Source organism: Aquarana catesbeiana, linkage group LG01 (genome assembly GCF_042186555.1).
Source record: "Aquarana catesbeiana isolate 2022-GZ linkage group LG01, ASM4218655v1, whole genome shotgun sequence".
Taxonomy (NCBI): domain Eukaryota; kingdom Metazoa; phylum Chordata; class Amphibia; order Anura; family Ranidae; genus Aquarana; species Aquarana catesbeiana.
This window is the reverse complement of record NC_133324.1, coordinates 432,218,941-432,230,955: the sequence shown is the minus strand read 5'-3', so window position 1 is coordinate 432,230,955 and position 12,015 is coordinate 432,218,941. Positions and strand designations below refer to the sequence as shown.

General features: G+C 39.6%; 1 protein-coding gene across 1 annotated transcript in view; it reads left to right on the top strand.

Annotated features, from left to right (window-relative positions):
* IFT74 (intraflagellar transport 74) overlaps nt 1–9,134 on the top strand; it is a 188,517-nt gene extending 179,383 nt beyond the window's left edge. Inside the window, exons 19-20 of the mRNA XM_073635941.1 lie at nt 7,179–7,239; nt 8,813–9,134. Of these exons, the coding sequence (XP_073492042.1) occupies nt 7,179–7,239; nt 8,813–8,928 (177 nt within the window). The 3' untranslated portion in view covers nt 8,929–9,134. The remainder of the gene's footprint in view (nt 1–7,178; nt 7,240–8,812) is intronic.
* Nucleotides 9,135–12,015: the final 2,881 nt, after the last annotated feature.

Sequence of the window (12,015 nt, the reverse complement as noted above, 5' to 3'; positions counted from 1 at the left end):
GGCAACCTTCCTCTTATCATATAATTTTCATTCCCTGTATCCTAAGGGATAAAATGTAAGGCTTAGGCTTTTTACATGTAAACTAGCTGGTCGTCGTTAGTGAGAATAAGGAAACAAAATAAGTCACACATAAGGAAACAAAAATAAGTCTCTTGTACTAAATATCAACACCAAAGTATCAACAAAAATTGCTATATACATCTAATATAAATCTAATGTGCAACAAATATGATAGTCCACAAATAGTGTAAATTAAAGTCCAATCAGTATATGCAATCACCACTGTGATTCAAATAATAGAAGTTTCATCACCATACAAACTAGCCACTCACCTCGATGCCATGACCCCTGGCCTTACCAGAAGGTCAAAGTAAGCAGTGTTCCCCTCAGGAACACTATAATAGCTCTGACAGATTCTTGGCAGATTCTCACTTCTCTTTTCCCATAGGAAGGGTACACAGGTCCTCAGGCACTCAGGAACAAACGATGTATATGGTAAGAAAAGGGACTCCTACTGAAGAAGCTCCTTGCTTTGGACGTAATGCATATAGAGGGAGCATTGGGTGTCGCGTCATCCCACGGCCATCTTACCATTGAGCCGAGAGTCAGGATATGTGTTTGATACGTGCATTTGAGCTATCACCGGCGGCAGTGCTCTATTTTGTAAGTGCAATATTCTTTTATTTATTAAACTTTTTAAACTGAGAGAATTAGATCTTGTGTGCTTCCCTTTTCTTCCTATATACATTGGGTATTCCTGAGTGCCTGAGGACCTGTGCACCCTTCTTATGGGAAAAGAAAAGTGAGGATCTGCCAAGACTCTGTCAGAGCTAATAACCTTTAGGGCAGGGGGGTCCAAACTTGATGAAGTGAACATGCGTGAGGGCCGACCATTTTGCCTGACATTCTTTGAAGCTTTAAAATTAAATGCAAATTAACTAATACACAGTCCAACAAGAATTATCTTGCCTTTGAGGCTGTGTGTGGTGAAGAGTCTAAGGATGAGCTTGGGCGCGTTATTTGGATACACCGTATTTATCAGGGTATAACACGCACCTTCACTTTAAGATGGACGTTTCAGGAAAAAACTTAAATTTTAAATACAGAACTGTGAAGCAAAATAAGGGTCAGTGCCCGACCGCAGCCTCACCATTGCCATGAATGCAACCTCACCATTGCCATGAATGCAGCTTCACCATTGCCATGAATGCAGCCTCTAAATGCAGCCTCACCATTACCATCAGTGAAGCCTGATCGATGCCCATCTGCAGCCTCAGAGAGGACAGGGAAGGGGGCGGGACAAGCGCCAACAGATTACATACAGAAGAATCTCCTGTTTACTCAGCGGCCTCTTTAATACAAAGTCCCGCCTCCTATGATAGATAGAATAGTCGTCCAAAGCCAGCCCAGGAGACGGGACTTCCTATTACAGAAGCCGCTGAGTAAATAGGAGATTCTCCTGTATGTAAAATGTGGATAGGGGATATTACTGCGCTAACTCAATTAGTGAAGAAGAATGAACAGCTGCTATATATAAGAATGTGACAAAAATTCAATGCAAAAGATCGGTGAAAAATGTAGCCCTAAAAGTATAAAACAATAAACATTGAACAATACAATATATCAAGTATTGTGTGTAAATAATAAAAACTTTGTGATAAAAATCAATCTCAAATATAATGAATATAAAACAGAACATGTATATAATGATTAGAAACACAGGTGAGAAAGTTCCAAAGGTGAAACAGTCCTATGGTAAACATATATTTCTTTTTTTTTTTTAATTTATTTCAGGTACTTATATAGCGCCATCAATTTACGCAGCGCTTTACATATACATTGTACATTCACATCAGTCCCTACCCTCAAGGAGCTTACAATCTAAGGTCCCTAACACACATTCATACATACTAGGGAAAATTTAGACAGGAACCAATTAACCTACTAGCATGTCTTTGGAGTGTGGGAGGAAACTGGAGTACCCGGAGGAAACCCACGCAGGCACAGGGAGAACATGCAAACTCCAGGCAGGTAGTGTTGTGGTTGGGATTCGAACCAGCAACCCTTCTTACTGCTAGGTGAAAGTGCTATCCACTACACCACTGTGCCGCCCTATATGGAGTGATCATATATATACATAGAGTCCACCACAAAATATTGTTTGGAAAGAAGAAAGAAATGGCTGCACATCCAGAACTTCCGATTGCCTTTTATTTTATTTAACAAAGATAACACCAGAGATACCAAACTGTGGTCACGTAGACGCGTTTCACACATACATCTTGTGCTTAATCACTACAATGACTGAGACAACCGATAGATCTTAAATAGACCGCCCCAATAGCTACAGGTATTCTGGGGACAGTAATAATCAGTGATGAGAACACAGCTCGATCAATCACCAAACCTCAGCCCCAAAGAGCATGCGGCTAGAAACTTTTTTTTCACAATGATGGCGGCTAGAAACTTGGGTAAAAGCTCAAACTGAAGGTCCATGTTTCCATGCATAACAAAAAATCTTACACATAGGAACATGGACCAACACTCACATGTAAACATTTATAAATAATACCTTAAACCAATAAAAACAAAAAATAAATATACATACATAAAACGTGAAAAACAATCGACTTAATGAAAAATAATGATAGACACATATGCACATATATGACAATAAACCAATCATCCCATATAGACGTGTATACATGTGCGACACCCGACTGTTGGATCGATACACATGTGACATTTACCAAGATGAATCCAAATACAATGCATCTACATAAAAACACCTGCAATATATATATATATATATATATATATATATATATATATATAATATATAAAAAAACATGTAATAGTATATATATATATATATATATATATATATATATGTGTGATGTGCCATCTTGAAAGCAGAACCCAACTAAAGCATGGAGTCTGGAGTCCGCTATAAAGTTGGCAAGCCAAAGTAAAGCGGACCCTAAACAGCCCAACAACCATCCGACAGAGTCCATACATAAGCCAATAGCGATAGCACAATAACCACGCTGTGTTCTGTATGAGGCGGTCAATGTATATCTCACATGGGGGTCATAACGATAGAAGGTACTTGGCACAATAAAAAGCTGGCAAGGCGAATAATGGAATATGGGGACATATATTGAAAAATATATAACAAATCAAATAAATAATTAAATAAACCAAACAGACTGTCGGTCTCGATTTATGGAGAGAAGTATGAATAAATCACTCACAAAAATTACTAACATCCCACTCAAAGTTGAGCCCGAGTGGGATTCGAGTCTGGAGGTGAAAAATCCAGAAAACTTCCCTCCGGGACCGGAATGCATCACCCCCTCATCTTGATACCTTGACCTTTTCTACAACCTGAACCCGCATAGTTGTTTTGTCCTCATGGTGACACCTGCTAAAATGTTTGGCCACATTAGTGGACAAATCCTTGTCCACTCTGTAAATGTGTTCCTGGAACCGATCTCTCAGTGCTGACGTGCTGGAATATCTTCTGTCACATAATTTCTTTGTTTTTGATGGGGATTTATACCTCCAGTGGTGCGGGGCAGCTATGGGCACAACATGTTTGCCCTCGTTAGTCAACCTTTACATGGGTTCGTGGGAGCGGTCCTGCATCTTTGGAGGTGGAAATCCCTATAGAGCCAAGATTGTCGTTTACCTATTCATTGATGACCTCTTGCTGGTTGTATGTGGGGGAGTGGATCTCATGTCATCTATGCTTGCATACCTTAATGATAATGATCTTAATCTGTCATTCACTGGCGCTGCTGACAACAGGTCCATGTGTTTTTTAGATGTCAGTCTGACAGGCATTGATGGCAAGGTATGTTCTACCCTCTACAGGAAACCGTTCTCAGGCAACTCTCTCTTACTTGCCCAGTCTGGGCACCCAAGACACACTATCAGGGGCATCCCTGTTGGCCAATTTTTACATGTGAGGTGCATTTGCAGTGACAACGACTAATTCGAAAAGGAGGCAAGGTCTCTATATGGGAGGTTTTTGCAGCGAGGGTATCCCAGGTAGATGCTCGACAGAGCACTCACTATAGCCAGACATAAAAGGAGATCTGAACGTATAAGTAGAGTGACCCCTCAGAGGATATACAGTAGGAACAAAATAAGTAATCAACTAACACTGTCCACCCCCTTCAGCAGTGAATTTAATGTGATTAAACAGATCTTTAATCTCACATTTTGTCTCACATAGAGCCCCCTCTCTGGGGTGTTCGCTGTCACCTAGCTTTTTTCACACCAAAGCTCCCGGATCGGTTACTTGGTTATATTGTAAGGGTAACTACAGATGTGGTGCAGCAGGATGCAACTGCTGTAGTCACATCCAGGGTGGTAACACCTTCAGCTCTTCAACCACAAAATATACAACATTGGGTCCTTTATCAACTGCAATACTAGCAACATAGTTTATTTAATCACATGTGCGATTTTTAACATGCAATATGTGGGAAGGACTACAAGACGGCTGAGAGATCGGTTCTAGGAACACATTTACAGTGTGGACAAGGATTTGTCCACTAATGTGGCCAAACATTTCAGCAGGTGTCACCATGGGGACAAAACAGCTATGCGGGTTAGGGTTATTGAAAAGGTCAAAGTATCAAGATGAGGGGGTCCCTTTGTCGGAGGGAAGTTTTCTGGATTTTTCACCTCCAGACTCGAATCCCACTCGGGCTCAACTTTGAGTGGGATGTTAGTCATTTTTGTGAGTGATTTATTTATACTTCTCTCCATACATCGAGAACGACAGTCTTTTTTGTTTATTTATTTACTTGATTTGTTATATATTTTTCAATATATGTCCCCATATTCCATTATTCGCCTTGCCAGCTTTTTATTGTGCCAAGTATCTTCTATCTTTATGACCCCCATGTGAGATATACATTGACCCTGTCATACTCAACACAGCGTGGTTATTGTGCTATCATGCGATCGCTATTGGCTTATGTATGGACTCTGTCGGATGGTTGTTGGGCTGTTTAGGATCCGCTTTACTTTGGTTTGCCAACTTTATAGCGGACTCCATGCTTTGGTTGGGTTCTACTTTCGGGCTGGCACATATATATACTATTACACTTTATATATATATATATATATATATATATATATATATATAAAATTATTATTATTATTTTTCTATGTGCATCTCAGAGTAGTCCTCACCATTTCCTATTGCAGGTGTTTTTATGTAGATGCATTGTATCTGGATTTATCTTGGTAAATGCATGTCACATATGTATGGATCCAATAGTCGGGTGTCGCACTGTGTCTGCATTTATCCTGGGATATGGTGCTTTTTTTATGGATCCTATAATGGAGGCAGCTTCCTTTGATGTATATATGCATGCTTACATATGTGGACACACATGCATTTCGTTGTGGATTTTTCATTGGTCCAGTATGGATTAGCAAATGATTTCATATGCACGTCCCTTGTGTACATGTATGGGGGCACATGAAGATTTTTTTCCTTTTTCAAATGTTTTTATTGGTTTATGGTATTATTTATAAATGTTTACATGTGACTGTTGGTCCATGTTCCTATGAGTATGCAAGATTTTTTGGTATGCATGGGAACATGGACCTTCAGTGTGAGCTTTTACCCAAGTTTCTAGCCGCATGCTCTTTGGGGCTGAGGTTTGGTGATTGATTGAGCTGTGTTCTCATCACTGATTATCACCGCCCCCAGAACACCTGTAGCTATTGTGGCGGTCTATTTAAGATCTATCAGTTGTCTCCATCATTGTAATAATTAAGCACAAGGTGTATGTTTGAAACGCGTCTACATGACCACAGTTTGGTGTCTCTGGTGTTATCTTTGTGAAACAAAATAAAAGGCAATCAGAAGTTCTGGATGTGCAGCCATTTCTTTCTTTCGATTCGTTGGGGGCCACAAAAGATATATATCCAAATTGCCAGTGGGGCCACATTAAACCAGAACATGGGCCAGACTTTGGACATGCCTGCTTTAGGGGAACACCATTTACTTGGACCATCTGGTAATGCAGAGGTCATGGTTTTGAGGTCAGCAGCCAGTTAGTGTGGTGGTGGAACACGGAGCACTTCTATTATTTGGATCACAGTGGTGATTGCATATACTGATTGGACTTTCATTTACACTATTTGCGGACTATCATATTTGTTGCACATTATAATTGTACTAGACGTGTGTAGCACTTTTGTTGATACTTTGGTGTTGATATTTAGTACACAAGATTTATTTTTTTTGCGTTGCACTGTTTTCTATTTATTTATGGTATTGATAAGTGTTGTGATTTCACTTAATTAGTGTCAGCTGGCAGAATTGTTATTATTTCAGATATTTCAGCACAGGATATGTGTGTGTATATTGTGGTTGCGCTAATTGATTTTAGTATTATGGTCGTCTTTTGTGGACTTCTTTTGTCCAAAAAAAAATCCCTCTCGGGACCTGTTCCCTTGGGGACTTGTCCCAGTGTTCTTTTGTTAACTACATCAAGTTGTTGGACTATTCTTTTTTTTTTTTTTTTTTCAAGTAGTTATGTTGTTTTTGTTTGATTCAGGCTCACTAATCCTGCAGCTGGAGCCTCTGCTGATCCTCAGTGGCCTTTCCTTGATCGCTGCCAGCTTCCCCTGATTGGGAGGGAGCTTAAGCTCATCTGGTTCAAATGTGGGCATAGATCTAAGTTGCAGTAACTTTCTAGTTTCTTCTTGCATCTGTCAGCGACCCTTGCCTACCCCTCAGTTGGACTGCTTTAAGATGTCCCATCTGAATTCCTCTACCCCTCAATGGACAAGAAAGAAAAAAGTATCTTTGTACTTACGGTAAAATCTATTTCTTGAGCCCTAATGAGGGACACATGTCCCTTTTTTATGTTTTTTGCTTGCTACTGCTTTGGTACTGCTTTTTTTTTTTTTCTTTTTTTGTACAAAACAGAGGTATGCTGGGCAAAGGAGTATTGCTTTTTTATTCCCCGGTGCCCTAAGCTTCCTGTAGGTGATACATGACTGTTTCTGATTTTCTGTGTTCTTCAATGGACTTCAAGAAATAGATTTTTACTCTGATGTGATCTAGAGATTTTTACCTATACCTTTGTAAAAACGAATATCATGATGGTTTGAATTCAGTTTCTAATATTTGTTTTTATGCACAGCTCACAAACCTGGAAAGAAAGTGGCAGCAGCATGAACAAAATAACTTTGTGATGAAAGAATGTATCCTTCAAATTAATATTAATTGCCAGCAAGACTACCTATTTTATAAGCCAAAACTTTTTTAAAGCTTTGGTTAAAGTTGAAACAAGTTAACACACCTGCATGTTTTTGTTGATGGTGTCTCAGTTTGAAATATTTCATCTCACTTTCTGCCCCAGAGACACAACAGAAGGTAAGAGTATTTATCTTTCCAAAGTTATGGGAAACCCCACTTCTTGGGAGATTTCCCCCTTTACTCCTTTTCCAGTAACACAATCAGCCAGAGCAGTAAGTGAATGTGATTCTCCCAAACAGTGACAAAGGCACAAGTAAAAGACACAGCAGCACTTTTTGTGACAGTCATAAGTTATTGCGCTCTCTGTTCTTAGAGACCCTGTTGCCAGATCATTTATTTTAACAAAAGTCCTTCCATAAATAAGATTTTATGTACATTTAATGTATTTTATACATGTTATTAACCTGTAAAAGTCTCTCTTGTGAAGACATCCAAAAGCCCCAAGACTACAGCTGGGTGCGGCCATTTTGCATGTGATGTTGGCAGCCCCAGCAGGCTCACTCAAGTATCCCCCTTGGCGCCACCACCCAGCAGCTGTGTAAAATGTAATGTAGGTAGGTGGAGGAAGGTGCAGAGGACCTTGGCCAGCACAAACAGTAAATAGACATTTCCAGAAAGAAACAAGTGCTATAAGGTGCAAGTAGGAAGAGGCTGCTCAAGGGAATTGGGTAGACATTTTTTTAGCAAGTCTAAGGGCTCATTGCAAGTCAATAAAAAAAATATGGAAGTGGAAATTGCTGCAGGTAAGCATTTAAAATACTTGCCTTTCTCTGCTTTTACTTGTAGTTTTTTTAAAGGAGAAGTATGGCCAAAGCTATTTTAGCCATACTTCTCTTGTGGATCACAGGAATGCACTTAGTTCTGCACTCCTGTGAGTCATATTCAGCCGACTGCGGGCTAAAGCCTACTGTCGGCTGACGTCACAGAGCCGGTCCAGGCTCTGCAGGGATCCTGACAATGTCAGGATCTGCACACATGCCTGATCAACAGCTAGCTCAGCCTCCAAGTGAGCTGCTAAGAGCCTGAGCTAGCTGCGTCTACCCCCTCCACAGTCCAGTGTTCCACGAGTGCTGGATGGGCAGAGCACAGGGCTGTAACTGACAGTCACCGCTTTGTGCTCTTAGCTGACCTGAGAAGTGAAGGATCAGCGTCTTTGATTGCTTAGTTCTTAATTGTACAATAAAAAGGAGGGGGAAGGGCTCACAGAATATGCAGCATCAGATCGATGCTGCAGCCATCCAAGTGAGTGTAAATGTTTTTTTTAATTCTTGCACTTCTTTTTGAAGTTGCTGATATGGGGTCTCTACAAGCAGCCATAGTGAATTGTTAAAGGTAGAGATGAAAGCTTGGCTGTAGACTCTTTTATTTTCACATCGAATTGTTGCCTAAAGTTGCTTTTTAATTAAAATCAGCAGACCTGTAATAGAGTATATTATATTTTGGGATAAATGATGTGGATATTTGTTTGTGGTATAAACATAGTATTTGTTAATGAATTTCCTTGACTGCTCTGTCCAGTTATAGCTACAAAGAGTCAGGAAAGTGACTACAGGCAAGTGATGAAGAATGTAACGAAACAGATTGCAGAGTACAATAAAGTTCTCATAGATGCACTGCAGAACTCCAGGAACTGAACCATTCAGCTCTTCCTTCCTGCACACCAGCAAGTTCAGCATATAGACAAAGTGATCAGTGTCATCTCGTCACTGACATTCAAGTACAACTGTAACAGTTCAACCTCATATGCGTAACACATATTTATATATTCATATACAATATTTAGTAATGTTTGCTGTGTTATAAACTGAAAAATAAAAGTTGTATTTATAATTGAGTGCTATATTAGTTTTCTCCATTTTTTTTCAGTAGCAGTCATTTTCTTTTTATTATTGCAGTGCAGTGTTGGGAGTAACCACTAACCACTTCAGTTACACAGAGGTTGCAATGGATTATTGCACTTACTACTTGCCTTAAAAATGCCATGCAAATAATGATTGCAAGCAATACTAAGCAAATATCGTAGTCTTTTCTTTCATTGCTGAAGAGCTCTAGGGTAGATACATAGAATGGGTGTAACAGTGTAATCTCAATTATTCAAAATATATCTAAAGCCACAATGTTGTTTTTTTTTTTTTTTCATTTTGGATAGAGTAGGAAAGGGCTAATACTCTTGTAAGGTTTTTTTTTTTTGCCATTTGAGCAATTTTTCTTCACTTCCTGTCCTAAAGACACAACTGGAAATTAGAGGAAATCTCTTCAAATTGAAGGAAATCTCATTTAAGACAGTTGTCATAGGTACAAGTGTCCCCACTATAAGATTTCCCCTGTATTCCTACTCTGGTGACAACTCTAAAATTTAAAAATTTTCAGTCCCAGTGACAGTGGTCACCAGGACAAATAGAGAGAATGAATCTACCTAATGTGGACACGGACCGATGGGTTCTAAAACTTTCCAACTCTTTTTGAAACTTTTTAAAACTAAAAAAAAATATTTTGCCATTAGATATATTTGTATATATCCCTCTAACCCCTCACTAATTCATCCTGGCCTATGTAAAGTTTTCTTTACCTGACGGAGCCAGTTATACTCACCTGAATTCCCCCATCCAGATCCCTTGGTTTCTTCTGGTGGGGAAGCAGCGCTTGTTAACCCTTACCACCTGCTCCCCTTCACTCCCATCAATCCAAAGTAAGAACTCTTCTAGCTCCTATGAGAGCCCTGAAGCTTCCTGGCTATTAGAAATTGTTTACATCATGCAGGCAGTGATGTGGACACCCAGATAATGGAACCATTCAGGAAGTAAACAGAAAGAAGAACCTGGGTAATAATATGGCCACAACTTAACTACTTACTGACCAGCAGTTTAACATACACTAATAGCCAGTGACTTTGTTTTTCCCCCAGGACATACCCGTATGTCACGGGGAAACTTCCTGGTGTACATGCGCGCACCCCTGCCTCTTGTGCTTTGTCAGGCTCTCGGCCAATGATTTTGGCTGTAAAATATGTGTGGGGTAACAGTGCTGTGTCAAAAATAAGAGTACTTAAAACTTTTTACAGAACGAAAAACATGCTAATAAAGTGCTAATGTGCTCTAGTAAAATTCGCAAGGCGAATACATTTACACATTCCAAACCAAAATGCAAAAAAAATGCACATGCTTTTGCGCAGATGATTACCCCTAGTAATCCTCATACATTTGCACATCCCAAACCAAAATAAAAATAATGTATATGTGTTGTCGTGCAGATAACTATCCCTTGCAAATAAATGACATGTTATTGTGCAGATGATTACTCATTACAAATTGCTAACACGCCATTGTAATGCAAGCAAATAGTTCTCATAATTAAACATTCAAACCTAATCAACAGAAGTCCAGTGGTTACTGTGTAAAATGTTAGTAACCAAAAACAATAACAAAAATCCCCATGAATGAATGTATCCTCTTGTGTGTAAAAAAACACTTCAATAAAGACATCATCAGGTCAGTGATTATTTAGAGAACCATTTCATCTGCTGGTGTTAGTCCGCTGTGTTTTATCAAGTCAAAAGTCAGTGCAGCCCTCTACCAGGAAATTCTAGAGTACTTCATGCTTCCCTCTGCTAACCAGCTTTACAGGGAGATGCTGATTTCATTTTCCAGCTGGACTTGGCACCTAACCACACTGCCAAAATTACCAATAGCTGCCCAGGCCAATTTTCAGCTTTCAGCACTGTCACACTTTGAATGACAATTGCGCGCTCGTGCTACACTGTACCCGTGTGACATTTTTTTTCCCCCACACAAATAAAGCTTTCTTTTGGTGGCATTTAATCACCTCTGGGTTTTTAATTTTTTTTTTCCAAACAAAAAAAGTTTTCATAGTTTTGATATAAAATTTTCCAAACAGGTGATTTTTCTCCTTCATTGATGTACGCTGGTGAGGCTGCACTGATAGGTGGCACTGATGGTCACTGATAGGCCGCACTGATAGGTGGCACTGATGGGCTGCACTGAGAGGTGGCACTGATAGGCGGTACTGATAGGTGGCACTGATGATGAGGCACCGATGGGCACTGATTAGCAGTACTGACGGGCACTGGTAGTTGGCACTGATGGACACTAGTTAGCAGCACTGGTGGGCACTAATTTGCAGCACTGGTGGTCACTGTGTGGGACTGATGTCCCTCTTACAGAAGCCGGTAATTGGCTTTATTCCTTTCTCCTCATGCTGTCAGTGCGAGAAAAAAAAAATCCTATGACCGGCTTCTGTTTACATCATGTGATCAGCTGTCATTGGCTGACAGCTGATCATGGGGTAAAGGGCCGTGATTGGCTCTTTACTCCGATCTGTGATCAACCAAGTCCCTAGGATAATCACAGGGCACGCGGGCAGAATTTCACTTTTTGAATTTTTACTATTACTTATTGGGATATATATATATATATATATATATATATTTTTTTTTTTTTTTTTTTTTACCAAAGACATGTAGCAGAATACATTTTGGCCCAAATTAATGAAGAAATTACATTTTATTGGATATGTTTTATAAAAGATAATCATGTTATTGGATCAGCGGTGATCAAAAAACACCAAAAGAAAGTTTGATTTGTGTGAAATAACGATATATATTTCATTTGAGTACAGCGTTGCATGACCAAGCAATTGGCAGTTAAAAAAACATAGTGCTGAATATAAAAAATGGTCTGGTCATGAAAGGGGTAAAACCTTCC